Source organism: Cololabis saira, chromosome 7 (assembly GCF_033807715.1).
Source record: "Cololabis saira isolate AMF1-May2022 chromosome 7, fColSai1.1, whole genome shotgun sequence".
Classification (NCBI taxonomy): Eukaryota; Metazoa; Chordata; class Actinopteri; order Beloniformes; family Belonidae; genus Cololabis; species Cololabis saira.
Genome location: NC_084593.1, coordinates 9,639,811 through 9,665,698, shown reverse-complemented (window position 1 = coordinate 9,665,698; position 25,888 = coordinate 9,639,811). Strand labels below are relative to the sequence as shown.

At 36.7% G+C, this 25,888-nt stretch overlaps 3 protein-coding genes across 13 annotated transcripts in view; all 3 read left to right on the top strand.

The window, feature by feature from the left end:
• prom1a (prominin 1a) overlaps positions 1–9,313 on the top strand; it is a 162,444-nt gene extending 153,131 nt beyond the window's left edge. For 3 of the 11 annotated variants that reach the window (XM_061724787.1, XM_061724783.1, XM_061724780.1), the window contains 4 exons: positions 886–909; positions 5,064–5,170; positions 5,743–5,775; positions 7,309–9,313. In XM_061724787.1, the coding sequence (XP_061580771.1) occupies positions 886–909; positions 5,064–5,133 (94 nt within the window). In that variant the 3' untranslated portion in view covers positions 5,134–5,170; positions 5,743–5,775; positions 7,309–9,313. Of the gene's footprint in view, positions 1–564; positions 1,687–3,249; positions 3,672–5,063; positions 5,171–5,347; positions 5,388–5,742; positions 5,776–7,308 lie in introns of those variants that run through there. The other 8 variants (XM_061724779.1, XM_061724790.1, XM_061724782.1 and 5 more) reach the window with 8 other exon arrangements.
• A 4,736-nt stretch (positions 9,314–14,049) lies between these two features.
• On the top strand, positions 14,050–15,638 carry fgfbp2a (fibroblast growth factor binding protein 2a). The gene is made up of 2 exons (XM_061726145.1): positions 14,050–14,817; positions 15,556–15,638. Exon 1 carries the CDS (start codon positions 14,138–14,140, stop codon positions 14,807–14,809), a length of 672 nt encoding a protein of 223 aa, XP_061582129.1. The 5' UTR covers positions 14,050–14,137; the 3' UTR covers positions 14,810–14,817; positions 15,556–15,638.
• A 927-nt stretch (positions 15,639–16,565) lies between these two features.
• On the top strand, positions 16,566–19,395 carry fgfbp1a (fibroblast growth factor binding protein 1a). Its single transcript, XM_061726144.1, has 2 exons — positions 16,566–16,636; positions 18,584–19,395. The coding sequence occupies exon 2, from the start codon at positions 18,603–18,605 to the stop codon at positions 19,218–19,220; it is 618 nt and encodes a 205-aa protein (XP_061582128.1). The 5' UTR covers positions 16,566–16,636; positions 18,584–18,602; the 3' UTR covers positions 19,221–19,395.
• The last annotated feature ends 6,493 nt before the right edge of the window (positions 19,396–25,888 follow it).

Here is a 25,888-nt window from a genome sequence, read left to right as displayed (position 1 = left end):
TGATAAAGTCCTTTATTTTCTGTAATGCAAAAATGTCATACATTCTGGATTCATTACAAATCAACTGAAATATTGCAAGCCTTTTATTATTTTAATATTGCTGATCATGGCGTACAGCTTAAGAAAACTCAAATATCCTATCTCAAAAAATTAGAATATTCTGGGAATCTTAATCTTAAATTGTAAACCATAATCAGCAATATTAAAATAATAAAAGGCTTGCAATATTTCAGTCTATTTGTAAAGAATCCAGAATGTATGACATTTTAGTTTTTTTAATTGCATTACAGAAAATAAAGAACTTTATCACAATATTCTAATTTCCTGAGACAGTCCTGTATTAATATTGAATATGTATTTTATATTGAGTTAATGGTTGCAGGACATTTTTCCTTCTTATTTTCTTGTGTAAATATAAATTTAAATAGTCTTTGATACTATTACATTTGCTTGGTTTTAGCTCAGCACAAAATAAACATCCCTTTTTGAGGTTTGTTATTTGTAACTGAAGCTCTTCTAGTTTTTTATTGGTTTATTTTCCTACCACTTCTCTCTTCCCTGTAGTGCCTCTGTTTCTGGGACTTGGCATTTTACTTTGTGATAACCATTTCTACAATTTCCATTTCCATATCTTTTTTTAATTTTATTTCTTTCCCACCTCTCTGTCAAGCACTTTGCACTTTACAAAGAGACACTGATTTGTCCATTCACATTTCGGATTAATGCACTGTTGTTCATCTGTGGACTCATGGCTTTACCAACTCAGTAGTTGGCTCGTCTCCTCCTGTAATCTGTCCTGGATTATGGGAGATTTTATGGTGCATTTCCTTTGCTGAACATCTCAATAACATTTTTATGTTGCTGTTTTTGTGTATATCTTCATAGCATTGAGACAATTCCTATGAAAAAGTAAGACATCTTCTGCACCTACCGCTTTTTTTTAACTTCTATCACTCCGTGCTTTTATCTGAATCTTGTACATAGAGTTGTTTACTAAACTTGGTGCTGGTTTATCGCTTTTAAGCTTTAGTTTGCTCCTACGGTGGATGGCGTGGCTTTGTTGTCGTGTGCTACCTTATGGAAAGTGCCCCTTACCTTTCTCGAAGGGCTCTTGCAATCATTAACTTACAAGTCCACCAGATTTATATAGATTAATGTGTAAATAAAATTATATACTTTATTCGTAAAAACATGTTTATCTCCTAACATTTCCTGAAACGTTTGGCTACACACAAACAACAAAATGCATTTTTATTCTAAAGGTTCAGCATGCCATGTCGCTCATTTGTCATCCTTTTTTTTGTATAAAATATTTTGTTTTCAGTATGGAAATGGGTAATAATGGTTATCATAGTGAGCAAGGTATACCCAATCTTATGATGACAAGGTAAACTTTTTATTAATCCTCTCAAACGCATGTGATGTGGCGGTGGAGGCATGGTGGGGAAGTGGCTTAGTTAGGTTGGTTATGACATGCCCGTACGGTGCATGCCTGAGGGGATCTGATTTATTGCATTTACACATTCACACATATGAACATCTTTAAATAATAACATGCAAGCTGGCGAGTAATGGTAGCATCCATTAAAAGAGACTTAAAGCAATACCATTATTGGCCACATGGGGGCAGCGTTTTACAAGACGGTGCATGTGTCAGCCCTGGCAACTCCACAATAATTATATATTATATATATTATACCTCTGCAACCAGACCGTCCTCACTCATAAGCACAGTATGTTCAGTCTGCCTCCATGTGGTCGAAGTTGTATTGTCACATAGACAGCACTTTGGTCAAAAAAGCTTATAGATGCATTAAAACTTACATAAAGACAGTTTTATTGATTGAAAATGTATGTTAGTATAAGAATGAAATAGGAATCCGCTTGTAGCACTGTTTCTTTTGAGAATTAAGTACAGAGCAAGGAATACAGTAATTGGCGTGGATCCGTTTTAAAAAAGCCTGGCTTTTAAATTAAAAATGAACAAAAAATGCAAATTTATCTTTAAATGCCTCCTACTTTTAACTTGTTATATGACGTCACCAAAGAAAAATACAAGTGCCGGAGGGATGTCTATGACATGATGCATGTGGATAGCTGTGTTATCTGTAGTGAGAGAAAGGAGCAGGTGGAGGAAAACCTGGAGAGGTGGGGATGCATGTTTGAGAGCAGAGGAATGAAAGCCAGTTGCAGAAAGACGGATTATATGTGTGGAAATGAAAATGAAGCAGGTGGAACAGTGAGCCTGCAAGGAGAGAAACTGGTATGTGAGTGTGTGTGTGTTTTACTGCATTCTTTGCATTTATATATGTATGTGTATATATATATATATATATATATATATATATATATATATATATATATATATATATATATATATATATATATATATATAAAAAATATAGGGCTGGGCGATATATCGAGATTTTAATATATATCGATATATTTTCAAACGCGATATGGTACGAGACAATATCGTTTATATCGATTATCAAAAAAATTTTTTTTTTTTTTTTTTTTTTTTTAGAATTTTGATATAGCTTATTTTGTGACAAATTGAATGTTTTATTTGAGATTTGCACAAATGTTTTGTTATTTGCGCAACTGTCAACCTCAGTGGAAAAGTCTACATTGTATTAATTGCACAGTGTATTTTAATTTAATTGTTATGCAGGAAAGGGATATTTGTTTTATTTTATTCAAGAAGCATTTTTATTCTATATATGCAGGCAGTTTATTTTTATTTCATTTGTTTTATACATTTTGATATTGTGCAGACCTCTGTTAATAAAGGAACCTGTGTGACATTTGGCACGAGGCTTTGTATTAAAACTGACAGTTTTTTTAAGGGTTTGCCTCAGAAAAAGTGAAGCTAACAGAGATGCTATGCTATAATGCTTTGGGGGAAACCCCAATTATGGCACAGAAAAAATATCGATATATATATCGAGTATCGCCATTTAGCTAGAAAATATCGAGATATGACTTTTGGTTCATATCGCCCAGCCCTAATATAATATAAATGCTACAGTATACAGTATGTACTATAACATATCACAGGGGTGCAGCAACAACAACATTACAGAGGCCTTTAAATCTTTTTGCTACCATTACTTCACTCAGCCATGTTATAGAGGTTCTGGTCTGCGGGTTTTAAGAAATCTACCACATCACTAACCAAGTGCATGCTCTGTGTGACGCCGTGACGTTCATGTGGTTTGAAAACCTTTCCTGTTTCCTCTTGTTTAGAGTCAGCCAAAGTCCGATGAATGTACACCTGATCATTTTGTTCAGAGAGAGGCAAGCATGTGAAGCTTCAGTGTGACGCTGGCTATGTCGCCACTTTGATTTCTTCCTTAATCTAACCGGACATCTAACTGCATGTTTAATATTTTTAAGTTGCATTTTGACGGTGATGAGTTTGACCGACCAATCTACTGTAACAGAAGCTTAAAGGCAGAGAGCCAAACGGCTAAATCAGACCGGTCACATGTGTAGTTGTTATTCTCTCGGTCATCGCTGATACTTAAAGCAGCACTATGTAACTTTTCCACCTTAATATAATATTTCCAGAGTCATTGTGATGGTACATCAACTTCCAACAGGTTTAATGAACCTCTGTCATGGTCTGAGGGGTCTGTATCACCTTCACTGGCACTATGTAACTTTGAGGAGCATGGTAGGAACCCTTCCACACTAAAAAACTACACATTTTTACGGCTTTGACTGCTTTACGGCATACGTCACTTCCCCCTCCTATTCGATTCGTAGTCGAGACGAAAGCTGGGCGGGGCGTGCAGCGCAGAGCTCAGTAGAAGCTGGTGTCATGGCCGAAGCAGCGAAAAAAACGAAGAAAATAAAAGTTTTAACAAAGAAGGCGAAAAAAAGAAAGCGGGAGAGTAACAAGTTAAATGCCCGGACAAGAATAAACATTAGCCCGGCGTTCACTCGCTGGCGTGAGCTGAAAGACGAGGAGGGATGTCCGACCGATGGGGATTTAAGAGACAGAATTGTTATGATACAAATGTAAATGTACAGTTCTATGTTCAATAAGAATCAAAATTAGAATGTTTTCACATTCGTCTTGGGTTTTGGTCATTCTAAAATTACTGACAATATCAACAGACACAGAATAATAATAGTGATCATAAAATAATAATACAATAAAAGAATACAGAATAGAATTACAGCACTAGAGGAAAGAATGCAATGCGAAGAAAATGTATAGAACATTTCTACTATTTTTCCTGAGAACTGTAAAATTGTGCAGGGCTGATCTGCAAAACATTCAGTTATTCACAGGTTATAAAGTATTTTTTTTATTTTGTCAGTAAGTATGTTGGACTACTAATTTATGACAAAGTCCCTCTAAAAATCGTGACAGGAAAAAGGTGCAGTAGAACAAAACCAGAGCGTTTTTAGTTTGGGGCGCATTATCTGGCTGAAAAAGCACAGGGGGGCGGGGGGACTTCACTAATAAAACCAAGTTGAAATTAGTGATTTTCAACTTCGTCATATTATATTGTTTAGCCAAAAATAGATACATTACCTCTTCGCTATCCATCCTGCAAACGGCCGCTGAAAACAGAAAAATAGTTTTGAAAGTCTGTCCCGTTGATCTCATTCACTATCAAAACAAATCACGCGACGGGGACAGGATCTTTCCGGCAGTACGTGCTGGTGCTCATGGGAAATGTAGTGTTCTTTCTGGTAAAGCACTACCGCTTTTGTCCAAAAGAGCCGCCAAACTCAACAAAAGCTGAAAGTTACATTGTGCTGCTTTAATAAACCTGACAATTTAGAAATCGTCTCTCAAGACTTCACTCATACATAGTTGAATTATTTTCTTCATGAGCAAAGACATTTTTCCTACATTCCTACACTTCATCACCATTCAACAGCTCTGACTGACGTCCGTTTGGCTCTTTTGCTCTCTGCCCTGTGGACCGCTCAGCATTCCTCTCTTTGAGAAGATGCTGACGGTTTCACAAACTGCTGAGTCCTCAGAGAAATGTTTCCGTCTTGCTGATGGACGCTGTGTGTGTTTGTTCCCGTGCTGGTAGCATCCCTACCTATGACACCATGAACAGGTTCCCGCGGGCCTCGGCTCCTCCGAGGCACATCGACTGGTGACGGAGAGAGAGCCGCTTCTTGTTCTGGCTCCCGAAAGGTACTGGAAGAGTAATAACTCCGACTCTCTCCGTCTCTCTAACAGCCTTTATACTTACACCTCTCCTTCCCACAGCTGCCATCTTGCTGCTGTCTGCCTGACATCTATTCTCTGTTTAAAATGGTGTCCGTTTGTGTCTCTTACGTGCTAACTAACTCTCTTAACACATCTTCACAGCTTGTTTTAGTGCTCTGCTGCTCGCAGGAAAACCATTATGGTGAGAATAAATGTACTTGTGACTGTGTGTGTGTGTGTGTGTGTGTGCTTTAGAGCATTTGTGTGTGTTCTTGTCATAATCTTCTTTTCTTTCTTTTGTGTTGCTTTTTCCTTATTTTCAATGACATAATTCCCAGTGGGTTTTTTGTGGGGAAAAAAAGCACAATCCAGTCTTTGACAGTCTTTCTCCCTTGAAAGTTCTTTCTAGTTATTATGCTTCTTTATTTCAAAACATCCGCATGAATATGAATTAATGCCCTACTTCATTTACAAAAGAAAAGAACAAGCTTTTTTTCGTTGGTTTGTTTTTCCTTGGTATTAGAAAGGCATAAATTGTTCTCTATCCATCTTTGCAGTGCCCTCGAAAACTGGAACTGAAGTACACAACAGTAAGTTTTCATATGTATTTATTGATTAGATATATTAAAGAAATAATCTGTAGTAGCTCCAACAACTTGATCCTGCATCAGTCGGTAAGATTGCACTGGTTCTGAACTAATGCTGTTAATGTGTCCATCTAGAAACCAACATTTAGATTTTCTTTTGCTTAAAAAGTTAATGGAAACTCAAGATAATAAAAAAATCTCATTGGATGAGGTGTGGATGTTTTCTATTAGAAACAAATTCAATTTTTATATCTAACTTGTCAGCATGTTAGATTTTTACATCGCACCAAGGTTTTTTTTTGTGTTTTTCTTATGTCAAGATTGGTTATTGTAGGTCTGTGTCTTTAATTAGGGCCCAAGCACTTACAGTGCGAAGGCCCTATTGTATCTGTAGGAATTTTTCCAACGAAATTAGGGCCTTTTTGCCCCCCTAAACCCAGGCCTGGCGAAAAATTTGATATTTAATGGTTTGCATTAATGGGCGTGGCAAAATGGCTCAACAGCGCCCCCTAAAAAACTTTGTGCCTCAAGCCCCACAATACGGTTTGACGTACATGCACGAAAATCGGTACACACCTGTATCATGTCGCAACTTAAAGAAAAGTCTCTTGGCGCCATGGCCGAAACCCAACAGGAAGTCGGCTATTTTGAATTAATCGTGTAATTTATGCCATTTCTTCGGCAGTTAATACGGCCCGAACCGTAACGTGCACCCAGGTGTTTTATACTTAAAAATGTGCGTCTCCATCCTGTGACGACACGCATTACTCGGGTCTCAACAGGGGAAGTTTGAAGCTCTTCCAGTGGTTTTTAGTTCTTAAGTACTGAGTCAGAGTTATTATCGTTCACAAAAACGAACGAAATAACGAAAACTAAAATTGAAAAAACAATTTTGTTAACTGAACTAAATAAAAATTAAAAATTAAAAGACAAAAACGATAACTGACTGAAACTATATTGCGTTTTTAGAAAACTAACTAAAACGAACTGAAATTATAGATATAATTTCATCCGTTTTTGTCCCTGTCAATATAAGCCTCTTGGTTTATCTCCAACTGGCAGCTACGGCACCTTAATGTCTCACGGTCCGTGACGTCAAAACTAATACTAAAACTAAAACTAAGCATTTTTGAAAATATAAAAACGAATACAAACTAGCAAACCCACACTAAAAACGAATTAAAACTAACTGAATTGAAGGAGAAAAAGTTAAAACGAGTAAAACTAAACTAAAATGAAAAATTCAAAACTATTATAACCCTGTACTGAGTTGAACATTGTCATCTGAACCTTTTGTTCAGATATGCTCCTGAAAACAATTGTTCTCACTTTTTCAAAATAGGTTGACTGTAAAAATTTTAATTTCCCAGTAAAACTAAATCTACAATTAAAAAAAACTGCAGTGTGGGTGAGGTGTTAATACTTTTTTTTTGCGTTGTTGTATGCATTGATGTCCAAATTCATGGAAATATTGAGGTTAACTAACTAGAATATGCTCTGTTTTCTCCTCTCCAATGTCTCATTTCACAATCTTAGGCTGGAAGAAGCTCAAAAAAGCGGGTTTCCTCAAAACAGATGAAGGACTCCAAGTCACCAGGTTTTCAATACCAATCAACTGAACTTTCTGGCTGCAGTCTTCAGGGCGGTTGCTGGCTGCAGGACATCAAACTCTTCTCCCCTCAGCATCAATCTGAGCCAAGCTTGTTCTGCATTTTTCAAGAACTGCTGTGTCTGCGTTTACATTTCTTTGGATACAAAACCAAGCTGGAAAAAGAAAAAAAAAAAACATTAAGAAGACTTGATCTGTGATTTCATGTACATATTCTGGGTGAAGAAAACATTTGAAGGTCACCGCAAGCTGAGAGGATGCTCGTTTTCTTCCTGTAATTAAAATTGATGTTACACCCTCAAGTCAAGCTAATAAAGATGACAGCTGCAGCTTTCACACATACTTCTGAACTACGTGTGAGATGAGAGATGTGTCAGCTTAATGAATAAAAACGTTACCGTTTCAACAAAGAGGTAAAAACACAGAGACAGATTTGGTTTTTTGTCAGAAATATTTACATGATTTTTATTTTTTACTGTTTACAATATTACATTTGAGTTTCTTTTTACTGGTCTGAGACAAGTACAAGTGACTGGTTGCCTTTGAGATTCATGTTTCACCCTGATATTTTACAGATATGCTCTTAAGAGAGAAAATGCTATTGAAAGCTTCTATACGACTGGAAATCTCAAACTGAAGAACGGTGGTGTCGTGGTGCGTTTGGAGACAAGAAAAAGGACTCCTCCCCTTCTGATCATTTTTCTCTCCACCTGTGCCATATACATTGTGCCAGGTGTTAATTTTATGAATTTTATAGTCTTTATAAAGAAGGACAGCAAAAGAGGAGAAGAGTTATTTGAATAGATTCACCAAATCCAGACCAATGCACACTTTTTTTATTTAGGTTTTCTCTGTTCAGTTATTCCTCAATCACATTAAGGAAAAAAGAAATGTTTCATTTTATCATTTATCACAGGAGTGCCAATGATATGACACCAAACAACAAAGAAATCACACCATAATTATAGCCACAGTGTAAACATTTTGAGTGGATTTTCTCTAAATGATCAAATTTGACCACCGCCCATTATTAGACACTGGTAAAATTGTGGCTTTTTTTTTTTAAAGATCCTATTGTGATTAACTGATTTGTAACACTATAGTGCTGCTGACTTCACTAACATTTTTACAGAGCTCTTTTCCTGCTTTTGTAGTCGTGATACTTTTAAAGTGGAGAATTTTATTCTCAAGCCAAAACCCCTTTAGTGCTCTGCTTTGTGCTTATTTGTCGTCTGCTTTAAAAGAAAAAAGAAACAAAAACAGTAGCTACGAATACATGGAACAAGTGAATGTATTCGAGGGCTTTTTATTTTAATTTTTATTTTCATATTGTTGCTTGATTAGGAAGAAAAATGCTGAAATCTATATTTAATACAGTGGGTAACCTGGAGCCACCTTCCCTTCATGTTTACAGATTAGAGCTGCTATCTGTACAGTAGAGAAACGATGCAGAGACGGTAGACAATCTATAGTTGGACAAGTGAGTACGGCATCAGATTGTAGGGGGAAAAACAAAAGCTAGCTTCATAGTTTACACAGCTGTGATTGATGTACGCTGCTAAAAACAATGTCCATCTTAACACTGAACGTTTTTTAATTGTCGGTATTGGTTGTATCTTATAATACTAAATGTGTTTACACTAATAAAAATCTGTTTGTGTTGAATCAATTAAGAAAAAAAAGTGAGTTTTAAGTAAAGAATGGGAATATTGTCATGCTAGGGAACCACTTGATCCACACTGGCTTCGTGTGTTTAGGAGGAAAAGTAGTCCAAATATTTTCATGATATTCTGATTGTACATGACAATCTGTTCGCTCCAGGTGAAAGAAAAAATGCTGACTATTACTAATCAGTTGCTACAGCTTACGATCCTACTTCTTTTTTAACTGAAATACCCATCTTTTTGATATAATAAAAGTTTCTATCCATCTCATATACTGTAGACATTACACAATCTTCTCATGAAGCCATGGGGCAACAGATTCTGCTTTTATTGGTGCAGCATAATCGCCAGTTTCTTGATAAGATCTTTATCATTGATGGTGAAAGGTAAATCCAAAGTGATTTCCACTGGTTTAACCCATTTACATGGCAGATGCCCACTTAACACGGACAGACAAATGTGTTGCATCTACCTTTCCTCTCGCCTTTTTTCTTTTTTTACGTCCTTCATTTCAAAAGTAAATACTTGTTAAGATGGACATTTTTTGGCATTTGCGTGCTCACTTTGACGATCATTCATTTTCTTATTTGATAGAGACCGGTGACTCATCTTTGGGGGTAAATGTATGATACGACTAAGTGCTTGAACCAGTTATCATGCGTCCGTATCCTGCATGGAACAGGAACGGCTGGTTTGAAATGTGACGCTCCGTATAGTTGGTCACTGATGGAGCCACTGTGGGTCAAGCTTTTTCTTTTTTTTTTATGTGGTGGTGAAAAGAGTGTATAAATTGTGAATAAATTTAAATTCTGGAACCTTTTGTCAGTCTTGTGTGTTTTCAACCATAATTGTACTTTTTTTAAAGGAGCATGAGGCTCCTTTTAAGAAATGAGACTCTCTAGCGCCACCCTTCGCCACGACGGCCGTCGGGGGTACTGCAGCCAACAGTGAAGCCGGTGTTGTGCCAAAAAGTTCTGCCAGAATCTGATTTCTTCTGATTTCTGGCCGCGGGAGCGCGCACAGCAGCCCGTTGAACGATAGCGCTAAAACGTCAGATTTTCAGATTATGAAGATCAAGAATGAGATCAAGTCATATTTAGGCAGAATCAACTTTTCATTAACTGTATTTGGCCTTCAATCAATTTTTGGCAGGTGAAAATGCCTATTTTGTGTTGTAATGGTCCTTTAAAATAGTTAAAAGCAATCCTGTGAGCTCTAGTGTTTATATTATGAAGCTCAAGAATGAGATCAAATCATATTTACGTAGAGACAACCTTTCATTAACTGTATTTGGCCTTCAATCAATTTTTGGCAGGTAAAAAGACCCATTTTCAGGGGAGAAATCAGATTCTGGCAGGCAATCACTTTTTGGCACGACACGGGAGAACGGGGAGAACACGCATGCAGCGTCATGTGACGTCACATCCGCAGGACAGCGCGGGAAATTCCGGGCACAATTGCAGCACATTTTGCAGCACACAGCCTGTTCAAGGCAATGGAGAGATACACTAGAGGGCTCATTCTTTTTGGCTTGGAACGCTTCATCTGACATTATTACTAGTAGAAAACTTAAAACGTATACACATTTTTTTCATAAATCCTGCCTCAATCCTGCCTCATGCTCCTTTAATTGTGAGCAAATGTTTTTGGTTTAATACAGAAGAGGAATTTAAGAGTTCATATACATTTTTTTAAGAAAAATATATGAAGTTGCATAACTCAAATGCATGATGCAACAAAAAAAAAAGCAAACAGGGTATAGATAATTGATGGATGGTTGTACAGAACATTCAAATGGCATGTTACTATAAGTTTACACATAATGCATCTTTTTGTAGGTTTTTTTTACACAAAAATGCACATTCTTATGTGGTGCTTGTGCTACCGGCCAAAACCATGTGGGCTGCATTGCTGGTCAGCTATTTCAATAAGAGATGATTATCTTCTATAAGCTTCACTCTGAGGTTTTTTCAGCCCCAAAGAGTATGTGAATAAACACCATCAACAAAGCCGCACGCCGAGCCATTGCTGCATTTTTATACAGAGGCAAAGTTAAAAATACACAAATAAAAGAAGGAGTGATTCAAGAAACATATTTTCCAGTGTGTTTACAGAGTCTGCATGGTGGAGGGCGTTTTCTAATACTTTCAGTGCTCAAGCCTATTGATCTCTGCAAGTGTTGCGTATATGTCTAAAAAGATATAAAAAGAACTGGACACTCCCTGTGTGATGCCAGATGTAGGTTTTCTCAACAGAACTTTTGAAGCCTTTTTTTCCATCTCTCCATGGTAATGCAGGAACAAACACTGGCCAACCCCAGTTAATCCAAAAAATAGGCAAATGGACCATCAAGAACAAGTACTGGAAGACCTGAAACCAGAGGTGTCAAGTAACAAAGTACAAATACTTTGTTACCTTACTTAAGTAGAAATTTTGGTTATCTATACTTCACTGGAGTAATTATTTTTCAGATGACTTTTTACTTTTACTCCTTACATTTTCACGCAATTATCTGTACTTTTTACTCCTTACATTTTAAAAACAGCGTCGTTACTCTATTTCATTTCGGCCTTTAAACATAAACTATCTAGTTAAATTGAGTATATTTGGTTGTGGTTGTTTCAGATGTTCTTGTCCAGTTTTGTTCTTACATCCGTTCCCTCAGATTCCTGCAACTAAACTTGGATGTACATTCCAATAAAGGTTAGGATAAATGATAACATGCCTCTGAAGTTTGACTTTTTGCACCATTACAATACTTATAGGCAACTAGTCATCATATCTCCTGCTCTCTGAAACACATGTTAATGCTCAATAGTACACATATATGGTTCTTTAATATATTTGCATTATACTAAGATGCATTCATTTTCAATGGCTTTTGTCCTTAATGGCTTTTTTCCCCCTTACATTACTTTTACTTTTATACTTTAAGTAGTTTTGAAACCAGTACTTTTATACTTTTACTTGAGTAAAAAACTTGAGTTGATACTTCAACTTCTACAGGAGTATTTTTAAACTCTAGTATCTATACTTCTACCTGAGTAATGAATGTGAATACTTTTGACACCTCTGCCTGAAACAAGGATCAGCAGAGCAACGTTGGGGCCCCTGGTTGCCCGATATCCCAGAACCCTAAACACATGACTGGCTGTTTGAACGTGACAGCGGGGCGGGTGAGAGTCAGATATTTTGTGGCCTGGCCAGGGAGTCGTGGCTGTCCGCATGGCGAGGCCAGTCATTAGGTGAGACGGTCACTGCTGGGTTGACCAAGCTTAGTTTTACAATTTAAGAGCAATTATTATGTCTTTATTTGCTGCTATAAGTAAGGTATACAGAACCTGCTTAAATGACAGACATGCATCTAACGCCAAAAAGACTTAGACTGTCAAACAAAAGACCACACCCATAATTATGCAGAAGTTTGCTGCTTTATGTTATTTTACTGGACGAGGTGCATCAAACTTCATCCCCTAAAACAGCTGCCATCAGTGTGAAGTCGAGCTATGAGACCAGACTGCTTTTTGGCCCATGCTGTGTGTACATGAACTGGTTTTTGAAGCAGAGTTGGACAGTTTTACAAAGAGATCAATGGAGATTGACTCACTATTGGGGCCAGCCCCTAGTGGTCAGTCGAAGAACTGTACGTAGGACAAGGACGAGGTTAAAGTTTCATAGCTTCCAAATGGGCAGAAGACAAAAGGGCCATTGTATTGTTTTTAAATGATTTACACCTTAAACCAGCTCCAGTTCAAACTTGGATTAAAAATGACCTCTCCAAAAAGATTAAATAAAGATCATTCTGTGATTTGTGAAGACTTTTTGCTATTTGTGGAAATGCAAAATAAAAATATAAAAGCCATTTTTGTTTTTATTTATTTGGCCTCCTTAAAAACCAAAATACTTATACTTCTAAAACCAGGGTCTCCATCACACACTAGATCAGGGCTCGGCAACCCGCGGCTCTAGAGCCGCATGCGGCTCTTTAGCACCGCCCTAGTGGCTCCTGGAGCTTTTTCAAAAATGTTTGACCTTTTTTTTTTCCTTTTTTTCTTCTTTTCTTTTTTTTCTTTTTTCCTTTTTTATCTTTTTCTCTTGTTTTCCTTTTTTTCTTCTTTTTTTACTTTTTCTTTTTTCTTATTTTTTCCTTTTTCTGTTTTTTCTTCCTTTTTCCTTTCCTTTTTAATCTCGACATTTCGACTTTTTCTCGTAATTTTGAATTTTTTCTCAACATTTCGATTTTTTTCTCGACATTTCGACTTTTTTCTCGAGATTGTACTTCAACATTGACTTTCTCGAAGTGCATAATGAAAAATAAATCTCCCCCCAGTTATAACTAATATAGAAACATGCAGCATGTGTTGCCTTCATTCTAAGGCTTATACAAGACTTTTAATTTTTGCGGCTCCAGACATATTTGTTTTTTGTGTTTTTGGTCCAATATGGCTCTTTCAACATTTTGGGTTGCCGACCGCTGCACTAGATGCTCTTTTATCCAGATGTTCCCAAGCAGCTGTTAAAGTTACCGTCAGACACTATCTTGGCTGCCAGCCTATATAGTTTTTCGTCCTTTATTTACCGTACAATCATTTCTTTTTCTTCCTAAATGGCATCCATGGTATCCCATACGCGTGTTTGCTCACGTTGTGCAGTGGTGATGGATAGTGGTGGTAAATGATAGGTTCTGCTCCACAGTTATGAGCATCGACATGTCTCTTAAAGAAAAGAACATGTTTATCAGACATGTCACATTTCTTTGCTTAATTAAAAGTCACTAAGCACAAATCTTTGCTTGTTTACCATAAAATTGCATAAGGTGTATTTAACATTCCTGAGTTCTTCATGAATGTCTTCGTATGTGTCTGGATGTATTTTCTTATGTAACACCTACCAGCGCATACAGAAATCTCTTCTCCTGACAGCTGCAGCTGATGTGGCTGCTTTCCTCTGCCACCCTTGCAGCCACGTTTTGTTAGTCCCATTTTTTTTCTTTTTTGGCCTGAATGTTCCCTGTATCTCCTCAGCCAATAAATACCAAGAGGCGTCCTTAGCTCGAGCAGCACTCTTTTCCTCTCAGCATCCATCTGACACCATGTGGATCCAAGCTCTGCTCCTCGTCTGCTGCTTCTGGCCGGCTGAGACTCAGCGTGACGGCAGCAGGGGACAAAACATCTGGGAGAATCCTGTGAAGTTTGCTACCAGGGCCGGAGACTTGTGCACCATGATAATTACGGGCCAAGGAGAACACACGAAGCTGAGGGTGTCGTGCCAGGGCGGCGAACGCTCTTACTGGTGCGACTATTTGGGGAAACCTCACACCTGCAGCGCCTACAACAAAATGCCTCGGCACTACTTTGTTCAGATCATGTGGAGCCTCAGAAAGCTCCAAAATGCCTGTGAGGGCCCAAGACGGATTAAGCCTCACATGTGCAGAAAGGCACCTGACGAATCTCTGATGATCTTCTCGTCTGATTCCCTCTCTGACTCAGAGCCGGAGACTTTGCCTAAAAAAGTGCCACGACCACCGAATCGGCCTAGGAGACCCCAAAATCGGCCGGGACCTGCACCTACCAGATCTGATTCAGCGAGACAAGCTGCCGTGAAGTCCATGCACATCCCACAAGGAGTTACAACCACACTGAGACCAACTCCACAAGCAACAATACCTCCCGTGAAGAGCTATGCTAAGAGGGTGTCTCAGCAGTACTGCTGGAGGTCCCTGCAAGGCCTCTGCTCCTACTTCATTGGTTTGTTTCGAAATTGACGAGAGAGGTGAGCGAAGACACGATAGCACCCTGTTTTAACATTTAACACTCTGTTAACCCTCAAAGGCTTGAAACAAGTCAACAAGTCTTCTTTCTCTTTTCTTCCTGAAGATGCTTCATCTTCCATCCTGAAGGTTTCAAAAGCTCAAATCTTTAGGATCGGAGGTGAAACGGCTTCTACAATAGGGCTGGGCGATATGGACCAAAAGTCATATCTCGATATTTTCTAGCTGAATGGCGATACTCGATATATATATCGATATTTTTTCTGTGCCATAATTGGGGTTTCCCCCAAAGCATTATAGCATAGCATAATGCATCATTCTGAGGCAAACCCTTAAAATTTTGTGCAAATCTCAAATAAAACATTCAAGTCAATTTGTCACAAAATAAGCTATATTAAAATCATTAAAAAAAAAAATTTAAATCGATATAAACAATATTTTCTTGTACCATATCGCATTTGAAAATATATCAATATGTATTAAAATCTCGATATATCGCCCAGCCCTATTCTACAACCAAAGAAAAAGATGCAAATTTTCCCTGTTTTAAGCCTTGGAGAGTTAACATGACCTGAATGACTGGATCAGCACATGCAACATTGTTTCCATAACAAGCATGACTTTTCTTCTTGTCTTTATTCAAAATATTAACGATGCACATTAAGTTAAAGGTTATACTTATTGTTCTTTCTGTTTTCTTTCTCTCTCTTCCAACCACCCCCACTTCCAACCCTCCACAGATTATATTAAACTTCTGACTGAGGCAGCCATTGAAGGGAACGTTGTAGATCGGCTGTTGTTTCTTTTTCTTTTTTGGGGGGGGGGGGGTTTACACCGCCTCCCAGGGCGTGTGGTGGTACTGCAGTGGTTTAACATTTTTATTTTTATTTTTTGGACGGCTTATCTTTTTTCTACAAAGGAGCCTTGAAAAATCTAATTACCTTCATTTGCATTTTACATGAACTACTTGTACGGAATGGTAAAATTTTAACATGTTATATGTACTCATGCTTGTTTACCTGTAAATACTTTTATCGTGACATCATCGTGTACTTTCTAAAAAAATCTATTTTTATGTTTTGCTGAATCAGTTCTCTTTGGATGTATTTGCCAGAAAAATATGTAGTGAATGTGAAATCACCTACTTGATTAATAAACAATTTCCAGTCATGTTACTCACCTTCATTTTACTTATATCTCCTTCTGAATAAAGACCAGTACTACAATAGAAAATAACATGTATTCATGAGCATATTTTACAATATGATATGAAATACAGTAAAGCAGATGTTTTAAAAGTGAGAGCCTGCTGTGTGTTGGTTTTGAATAGTTATATTCACCTGCAATGTATTATTTGACTAAGGTCTTTGGTTTCCAGGTTGAATAAGTCAATAACTTTCTCATGCAAAGATATCTGGCTCCTTTCAAATGATTCAAAATCATTTATGGTGCGCAGAAGGTCTACTGAAAGCTTTAAAAGTAATGCACTCTGGTCTGAGTGGCTTAAATTAGGGTTTCAGTGAATAAGACTTAAAATGATTTGCTGTCTTTCTCAAGTACGGTAGTTATTCATCCTGCTCACTTGCAAACAAGTATTGCTGAGTTTAAAGAGAGAATCTGTTTGGATAAACATCTCATCCGAAACATCCCTGCGACTGGTTTTACCAATGTGAATTGAAGGAACTTCCTAAGCCCTTGGGCCAGGCTGCGTGAGTGGAAGGGGAGGGTTCATTCTGCACCAGCCTCTCACAAGCTGCAGGTACAGACAGCTCAGCTCTCATGTGTGACAACTTCAAGCCAAAGTTCTTTAGAAAACTGCGGGTAAGTCAGGCTTCTTCTTCTGTGTACTGGTATTACGTTTTTCAAGATTGATCATGTTGTGTTTATCCGCTGGCTGCTGTATTTTCCATGTACCACACTGTAAAACCTAACAGTACATCTTAATAACAGAAGTAAGTTGAAATAACTTAAACTTTGGAAAAAGTTGTGGTCACTCATTGCCATCAGTTAAGATAACTCAAAAATGAATTAAATAAATGTTTGAAGCTGGTATAAGATGTCTGTGTTTGTGTTGTGTTAAAGCAAATTAAAGTTGAGTTATTTAAGTTATGACAACTAAAATGGTTTAAGGTAATCGGTTTCCTAAAGTGAATTGAGGAGCTAGAAGTTGTGACCACTAGAATGTGATCATTTAATTTAGAGGAATAAAACTGAGTAACTTGAACTTAAGTGTTATAATTTATGTAAAGAAGATTCAGTTAAGTTAGTCTGGCTTGATGCAAATTAATACAATCAACACTTTTTAAATAAGTCTAAATGAAATACTACATATGAGTGTATAATACATATTAGTTTTTGAAATGGTACTATCAAATTTATTTAACCAAGTTACCTTAACGATAAATATTTAAGTTACTTGAACCTCAATGGAATATTTTTTACACTTGAATTGTTTGAGTTAATAAACTTAAATGGTTTTAGGCAATTGGTTTCCTCAAACAGTTTGAGTTCAACTAACTTATCAGGTTTTACAGTGCAGATTCAATTAATGCAAGCTTTGATGTTCAAACATAATGTTTTATGCTCTGTACTTTTAAAAACCAAATAACCTATGGCATTCTGCTTTAAATTTACACTTTTAGAATCAGCGTCTGTATTTCTTGCAGCTATCTTACTGTAGGTTCTTGATATGGGCTACAATACTGACTGTGTAATTACCTACATTATGATTGTTACATATGTTTTTAAATCTCACATTTTAACCATGTTTATCTCCTATATTTATATTATTATGAATATTCTTACAGAAACAAGCTCAAAAACGCTCCTTTTCTGATTATATTGTGTTTGTTTTATTTCATCTTCTCTCTTGTCATTTAAAACACCTATGTGCCCTCTGTACTGTGAGTGGCATCTTTCATCTTTTCTGATGCAATTTTATGACATGAAATAACCTTGAGGGTGCTTTGAACGAAGCCTTCAGCTTTTGTCTCAGTCCCAGACAGAGGTGTCAAAAGTATAATTACTCAGGTAGAAGTATACATATTAAAGTTTAAAAATACTCCTGTAGAAGTTGAAGTATCAACTCAAGTTTTTTACTCAAGTAAAAGTATAAAAGTACTGGTTTCAAAACTACTTAAAGTATAAAAGTAAAAGTAATGTAAGGGGGAAAAAAGCCATTAAGGACAAAAGCCATTGAAAATGAATGCATCTTAGTATAATGCAAATATATTAAAGAACCATATATGTGTACTATTGAGCATTAACATGTGTTTCAGAGAGCAGGAGATATGATGACTAGTTGCCTATAAGTATTGTAATGGTGCAAAAAGTCAAACTTCAGAGGCATGTTATCATTTATCCTAACCTTTATTGGAATGTACATCCAAGTTTAGTTGCAGGAATCTGAGGGAACGGATGTAAGAACAAAACTGGACAAGAACATTTTTTTTTTAAAGCCCGAAATGAAATAGAGTAACAAGGCTGTTTTTAAAATGTAAGGAGTAAAAAGTACAGATAATTGCGTGAAAATGTAAGGAGTAAAAGTAAAAAGTCGTCTGAAAAATAATTACTCCAGTGAAGTATAGATAACCAAAATTTCTACTTAAGTAAGGTAACAAAGTATTTGTACTTTGTTACCTGACACCTCTGGTTCCAGAAAAGTTTTTTTTCTGAAGTGTAGGTCTATAAAGAGATTACTTTGGGGCTCTCTGCAATGGGAAGTAAAAGGCATTTGAGGTGACACCTCTAAACCTGAACTTCTTCCAGGGTGTGTTCAGTGGGCTTCATGGCGCTCCTCACCAACGCCACCGTCGTCCTGGTCCTGGCTTGCCTTTCCCATCAGCTGGTTTTGGGCGGCTGTCAGAAGAGCCATGGGCGGAGGGGAGGAGGTGACATGGAAAGGTTTCAGCAAAGGGCTGGTCGCCAACCCAAATCTGTCTCTGCACAGCCATTTAAAGGCAAACTGGTCACCAAAGACAAGTCAGAGTGTAACTGGGCTGCAACAGGTGAGGACTTGGTCATCCTTAATGTCTCCTGCAAGAAGGGGGACCGAAGCTTCAGCTGCGAGTACTCTGCCAGACCAGCTGTTTGTCCCCAGTATGCCTCTAACACTGAACTCTACTGGAAGCAGATTTCTAGGTCACTAAAGAAGCAAAAGAGCCTGTGTCGGGACAATGGTGCATTGATAAAGGCAGGCGTGTGCAGAAAAGCTGCCAGAGAGGCTCATTTCAGGATCCATGTTGCACAGAGGAGAACTGCATCACCTTATACTCCACCTTTTGCTGCCAGAGCTGTCAAATCCTGTCAGCCTGCTAACAAGAAGCTGGCAGAGGAGTTCTGCAGCAACTCCTGGTCGAGCCTCTGCACCTTTCTTTTCACTGCGGTGAAGGATTATGACTGCTGAGGCTGAAAAAAGGAGTCAACTGTTACACAGTTTTATCGAAACAATACATTATGTAAAGCCTCTGAACAGATGCTTCATGCTTAACATATGATTCTTTCACATTAGTTTGACTTTTACATACAGGACTGTCTCAGAAAATTAGAATATTGTGATAAAGTTCTTTATTTTCTGTAATGCAATTACCGTAAAAAAACAAAAATGTCATACATTCTGGATTCATTACAAATCAACTGAAATATTGCAAGCCTTTTATTATTTTATTATGCTGATTATGGTTTACATTTTAAGATTAGGATTCCCAGAATATTCAAATTTTTTGAGATAGGATATTTGAGTTTTCTTAAGCGTGGTCGGCAAGATTAAAATAATAAAAGGCTTGCAATATTTCAATATTTCAGTTGATTTGTAATGAATCCAGAATGTATGACATTTTTGTTTTTGTAATTGCATTACAGAAAATCACAATATTATAATTTTCTGAGACAGTCCTGTACATAGCTGACAGTGGTTTTTTCTCTTCAATTAATATTTTTTTTTCTATGTAATTTTATATGTTGCTATTATAGAGAAAAGTGAATTAAGTCCTCATGTCTTTTTTTTCTAGATCATTTTACCGTATGTTACTTAACTTTTAAAGCATTTGTTTTCCATCATAGTCATATTGAAACTCCTGAAATAAATAAATAAATAAAAAAGTAATCATTCAAAGCCCCTTTCTTTCATGCAAAAACATGTAATACATCCATTTTCTGTCCTTTCCAAATGTGCACAGTGCTGAAGGCATTTGGTTGGAGATCAAACATTTAAACATGTTTGGTTTCATTACAGTAATTCACTCAGAGTGCGTGGGATTTTAGAAGCCTTAGCTTGCATATCTCAGCAATGATGAGCTCATGAATCCATACTCCCTGCACAGAAACCTCAGCTAGGACAGGAAAACGGCCCCAGTGTCAAGATAGATCAGATGGAGCATTGGAATTAAATTGTCATCATTATCTTGGCCATTTGATTAGCTGAGATTCATTTTTATTTTTTTTTACAGCACTTTAAATGATGGATACAGATTAAGGTAAATAGTGTTATTTCTCTTTGGACATTGTCATGAAATGATTTTGCTTCCAGGAATCCATTTGACCAAAAAGCTGCCTCATAAAAACTTAAACTGGAAAGCTGGAAGAGTAAAACCCTGCAGATCAAAATTAGACTTATCCCTCAGAGCGAGAGTCCTTTTTTTTTTCTTGATGTTTAAAATAGCTGTTGGTGAGCTCCATATCAGAGTTTCAGGATGCAGATTTACAGAGTGGCCTGCTTTTGGTCTTTATGAGCTTTGCTGGTCACATTGGTAATAATCTATCCAGTGCACATAAAACTTCCGCTGCACAGAGTTTTAATATCAGGCTTCTACAATCAAAGGTCTATCATTAGGAAACAGATGCAAAGTCAATCTCTGTCAACCGGGGCAGCCTAAGGCCACGTGATGAAATCAGAAAAGGAGAAAGACTAACAAGAAGCTGTAACATAACATCAACTTCAACAACAGAAATCCTTCAAATTCAGACTTTCGGAAAGTTGCATTCTGTTGTTGTGATGGATAAACAAGACAAACTGAAGCAATGCAGCTGAAGAACAACAAAAAGCAAATTAGAGGGCAGTCGCAAAGTCTTTGCAGGAATGCAATGAACATAGAAGTATATTTAGGAAGAACTTTTCCTTCAAGCAAGTGTCTAAAAGATGGGAAAAATGAGGACTGCAGTTATGCTGAGAAGCTTGTTAAATTTGATGAGACCACTTAAAGAAAATACACACTCATTTAAAAGTTTCCTGAAAAACATTGCTGTATAGAACTCCTCCTATCTCTTAATGTACCAACATTGTGAATTTATTTTTGATTAAAGTGCTTGAAAAAAAAAAAGAATAAATAACAACTATACTCAGTATTTAAAGTTGTTGGAATAGATTCCATGCACGATTGTCCTTTCAAATGAAACCAAACATGGAAAATGATTGAATTGAAGTCTGGAATTGGTTTCTGGTGTTTAAAAAGTCAAAATAAATATGATTCTTCAGACAAACTGTTTTATCTCAGACCCATTTCAGAAGCCACAAAAGATCTTCTGAAGAAATGTTAATTACTGAAGAGTCAAGATGATTTGATCTGATCTGTTATTCTGTAATCAGCATTACACATGTATAAGCATACAGCCGTTTTGTGATTTTTATTAATCATTTTAATATGCAAGCAAGCAAAAGCTTGACTAAAATTGGATTTATTTTAGTTTCATGGATTCCTCCCAGTTATAGTTTTAGAAATATGAATTTGTATTGTTATTAAATGCAGCATAAATGGGGAGCGTGATCACCATAACAAAAACAAACTTACAAACACTGTGTAGCCTAATCCTGCCAGTATGAGCAACAGTTCTCGTTTTTATAACTAAATCTAGAGGAATGCATTTAAAGTGAAGCTCAGGCATTATCAAGGCCATACCGTAAGTGAGCAAACTGGCTGTTGGGTTGCTTCAGTGTTCTTTAACCATCTCCAGGGGTGATTGGATCCCATTTGTGTTGAACTACCAACTAATCTGATATGGAGTTAAGTTTCTCACTCCACTTCCAGAGTTTTTTTGCTATACGAAGCTCTAAAAATCTCCAGTATTTCTGGTATTTCTGCAGTATTTTCACCAAACAAAAACATAACACAGACATTTAAGAGACATTGTTCAGACTTCAGGAAATTGTCAACTATTTTTCTTTTTGTTTTTTTGCAAGTGAAATATTCCCCCGAAAAGACCAATTTAGGCATCCAGCAATTCTGAAACAAGATACATGAAGAATATAAAATCAGTTTAAACAAATGCAGGCATTAATAATTTGCCACTCCAAATGTTCCTGCTGTGCAGTACGACGGAGTATTAGGGCCAAGCTAAGACCAAAAATAAAAAATATAGTCACGATATGAGAATAAAGTCATAATATTACAAGAATAAAGTCGTAATATTTTGAGAATAAAGTCGTAATATTAAATATATTATAAATATATAAATAGAACTTCACAAGACGCTCAATATTCCTCATTTTAACACAGGGAGAAGATGCTCTTCCTGTTAGAGTTCTCATAAATTATATTCTCATAATATTACAACTTTATTCTCATAAATTACGACTTTATTCTCGTAATGTTATGACTTTATTCTCGTAATATTACGACTTTATTCTCGTAATATTACGACTTTATTCTATTACGACTTTATTCTCGCAACATTATGACTTTATTCTCGTAATGTTACGACTTTATTCTCATATTATGACTTTATTCTCGTAATTTCCATTTTTTTTTTGTCTTAGTTTGGCCCTAATACTCCCCAGCCCTATTACCAGTAGTGAGAACTTTTTCAGGTTTTTTTAGTCAAGCATTGGGACCACGGTGATCAATCCTGGGCGGGGCCTGAATGGTGTGGACTGTGGTCTGACTGCCCGCAGCCTCTGATTGGCTGAGACTTGTGAGTGGTCTAAACTGAAAGTAACTAGAAGTACTGACCTGAGGAGATTTGACACTGTGTGTGTGTGTGTGTGTGTGTGTGTGTGTGTGTGTGTGTGTGTGTGTGTGTGTGTGTGTGTGTGTGTGTGTGTGTGTGTGTGTGTGTGTGTTCAGATCACAGGCTCATATAAATGCCTTTGTATGTGGGTGAGTGAGCATTTGTTTTATAAAGAGCTTTAGCCTCAGTGGAGCCAAGATTAAAAAGACCTGAAAGGAATTAATGTAACTCCACAAAAATTGCATTGTGAGCCTGAAATAAGTAATACGTTTAGGGTATTTGTTGCCTGATTGGATGAAGCTCACAAGAAATAAAGATCTACCGACATATCGCATAAACCGGTCTGTAGTTGGACAAATTCACAATATTATATTTCTCAAGAATGCAAAAGAAGTAGAAAATCTGAGCCTTCTGATTGTTTTGATTAAACAGCAATTTGATCCTGTAATCTCTCAGCAGAAGTTGTGTAATTAGTACATTTCTCCTTATATCCTTACATAGACATAGACATCATTTCCCTCCAGGGATTGATAAAGTAATATTCCATTCAACTGAACTGTCATAATAAATTGGCAAGATGCAAAATTAATGCAACATAATGCTATTAAAGCATTAAATTATATAAACCCAAAAATCATGATAGGGACGAGTGTTTTTAAATGGAAGTGATCTTTAGTATTAACTGCCATTAAGTTAGCTATTTAGAGCTTAGCATCATCTGTGAATTTGGCATCTAGTTTGTGAATTAAAAGCTGAGAGAGTATAATTACATTACTTTTTAAATTTCAAATGTGTGGCTCATTGTGGTGGTAATTGTACTATCAGACTAAACAGATTGTAGCCTTTGCTTGGGGCAAACCTTAGCTAAACATCCAATACAGACTCCAAGCTCTGATAGAAACACCATAAACATGAATAAATATTATAAAAATATAGTTTCAACAGGTAGCAAACATCTAAACACATTTTTGATTCCACTCCATGAAAAGATGTTTAAAAAACATTTCGCTTATATTGTTGTTGATTGGTTCGTGTTCTGTACTGTATTTTGTTGTTTTAGTTTCTTTGTTTTTAAAGCTGGGAAATCCCAATAAAGTTGCAAAAATGGCCTGTTTCAGCAAAGATAAACAAAGATTATATGAGGCTACATACTGTACTTAAAAAAAACAGCATCTTATCTGAAATAACATAATCAGGTGATGTACTCCATAAAAGTAACAGGAATCCCTGGAGGGACCTTGGCATGGGATTAACCAAAGTGCGAGGCATGTTGCGGGGAATTGGAATGAATACGTGTCTGCAGAGACGATTGCAGCCTCTTCGGGGAAAGCAGACGACACATAAACTTAATTTTCAGGTTGGACCTTCAGGTGGTTTGTGAAAACATTACACAGCGTTTGGCAGACAGACAGACATATATGTCTTAAAAATGTATTCAGGGTTTTGCACCACAACGTACACTTAGCTTGATTATATGATATGCACTTAGATGACTCTAATTAAACCAACACAAATAATTGTGATGCTGTAACTTATGAAAGCTCATTTATTATACTCAGTACTGGAGTTGAGGGGGGATGAGGGGGGATGGCATCCCCCCCTGAAATAAAAACGGTCCAAATCATCTCCCCTGTAAAACTGCCATCCCCCCTTTCCATCCTTATGTCATTTCATCAATGAATGTGGTTTTACTGCTATTTCAACATTTAGAGTCATCACCAGAAAAATAACTTATTTGACAATTTTCACCTGTTTCAAGTAAATTTTCACTTGAAATAAGTAGAAAAATCTGCCAGTGGGACAAGATTTATCTTCTTATTACAAGCAAAAAAATCTTGTTTCACTGGCAGATTTTTCTACTTATTTCAAGTGAAAATCTACTTGAAACAGGTGGAAATTGTTGTTTTTTCCAGTGATGAGTCTTGTTTTAAGTGTAATGAGATTTTTTTTACTAAAATTAGACATTTTAACTCGAAATAAGACAAATATTCTTGTTAAGATTTTGAGTTTTTGCAGTGATCCATTTCACTTATCCTGTGAAGGACAGAGTCATATTGATAAGTTCAGAAAACTGTTTTTTATTGTTGTGTTTTGATGTATTTGATGTAAGCCCAGTGGATATTTAAAGCTTACAGAAGGCTGCATTTAACTGCTGCTATGTCATTCCTGCAGTATTTATGCAGGTGTTTTGGTCACTGCTATTATTTGTAATATATTATATTATTTGTAATCAGCACAAATTATCTGTCCCCATATGATAAATTCCACCATCCCCCCTGATTTTATTTTTACAACTCGAGTACTGATTATACTTGATTTAAAAAATGATTTAGAACAATCCAGTTGAAGGAAAAATGTCAGTCACAACAGAAATCTTATGATGGGTTCACACTGTTGCAAACTCCTGCTGAAGCTTACCAAAGGTGTCAATATATACTTAGCTGAGCATGTTAGGAAATACGCTAACTGACCAACTGACCAATTGGTGTGACTAAAATATGGGATTGAAAAACACATAAGAAACAAATTTAGGTGGTTGAGATTATGATATTTTTAACTGAAATGTTTGTGTTTATTATTTAGCCACAGAAATAACAATCTATGAAACTTTACACTTTGCTGCCACCCTGTGGTTCATCTGAACCCATCAGTCAAGCGCTGACCTGCGGATCCTATTTGTTTAACATCTACTTCCTTCAAAGACACGACAGATGTCCAAATATGAGTCAACAAATGTCGTATAGCATCCCATTAAATATTGATCTGAACAACTTTGCAACTCAACTCTGTTTCTGTAACGTATTTGTAATTAATGAGAGCAGCAGTGTTGTTGACATGTAGGATTCAATAATTAAGCACACGTATTGTGTTCTCAAAGCAGCATTTAACACAGACACACAAGTGAGATAAACCACTAGCATTGTTATTCTGACCTGCGATAGTGCAAGATAAAATATATATTTAAATCAATCAGACACAAATAACATGACGACGACAATAACAAATATAAGTGAATTTCATGCTACAGATGGGGTCATAAGTCAAGATGTCATGCAGGTAATTCACATGTATTCCCTCTACTACAGCACACTAAAGTTAGAAGGATCAATAATCTCATATCGCATGTACAGC

Excerpts from the sequence above, each read along its gene's own strand:
- fgfbp1a (XM_061726144.1), top strand. The coding sequence starts at position 18,603 with ATGGCGCTCCTCACCAACGCCACCGTCGTCCTGGTCCTGGCTTGCCTT.
- fgfbp2a (XM_061726145.1), top strand. The coding sequence starts at position 14,138 with ATGTGGATCCAAGCTCTGCTCCTCGTCTGCTGCTTCTGGCCGGCTGAG.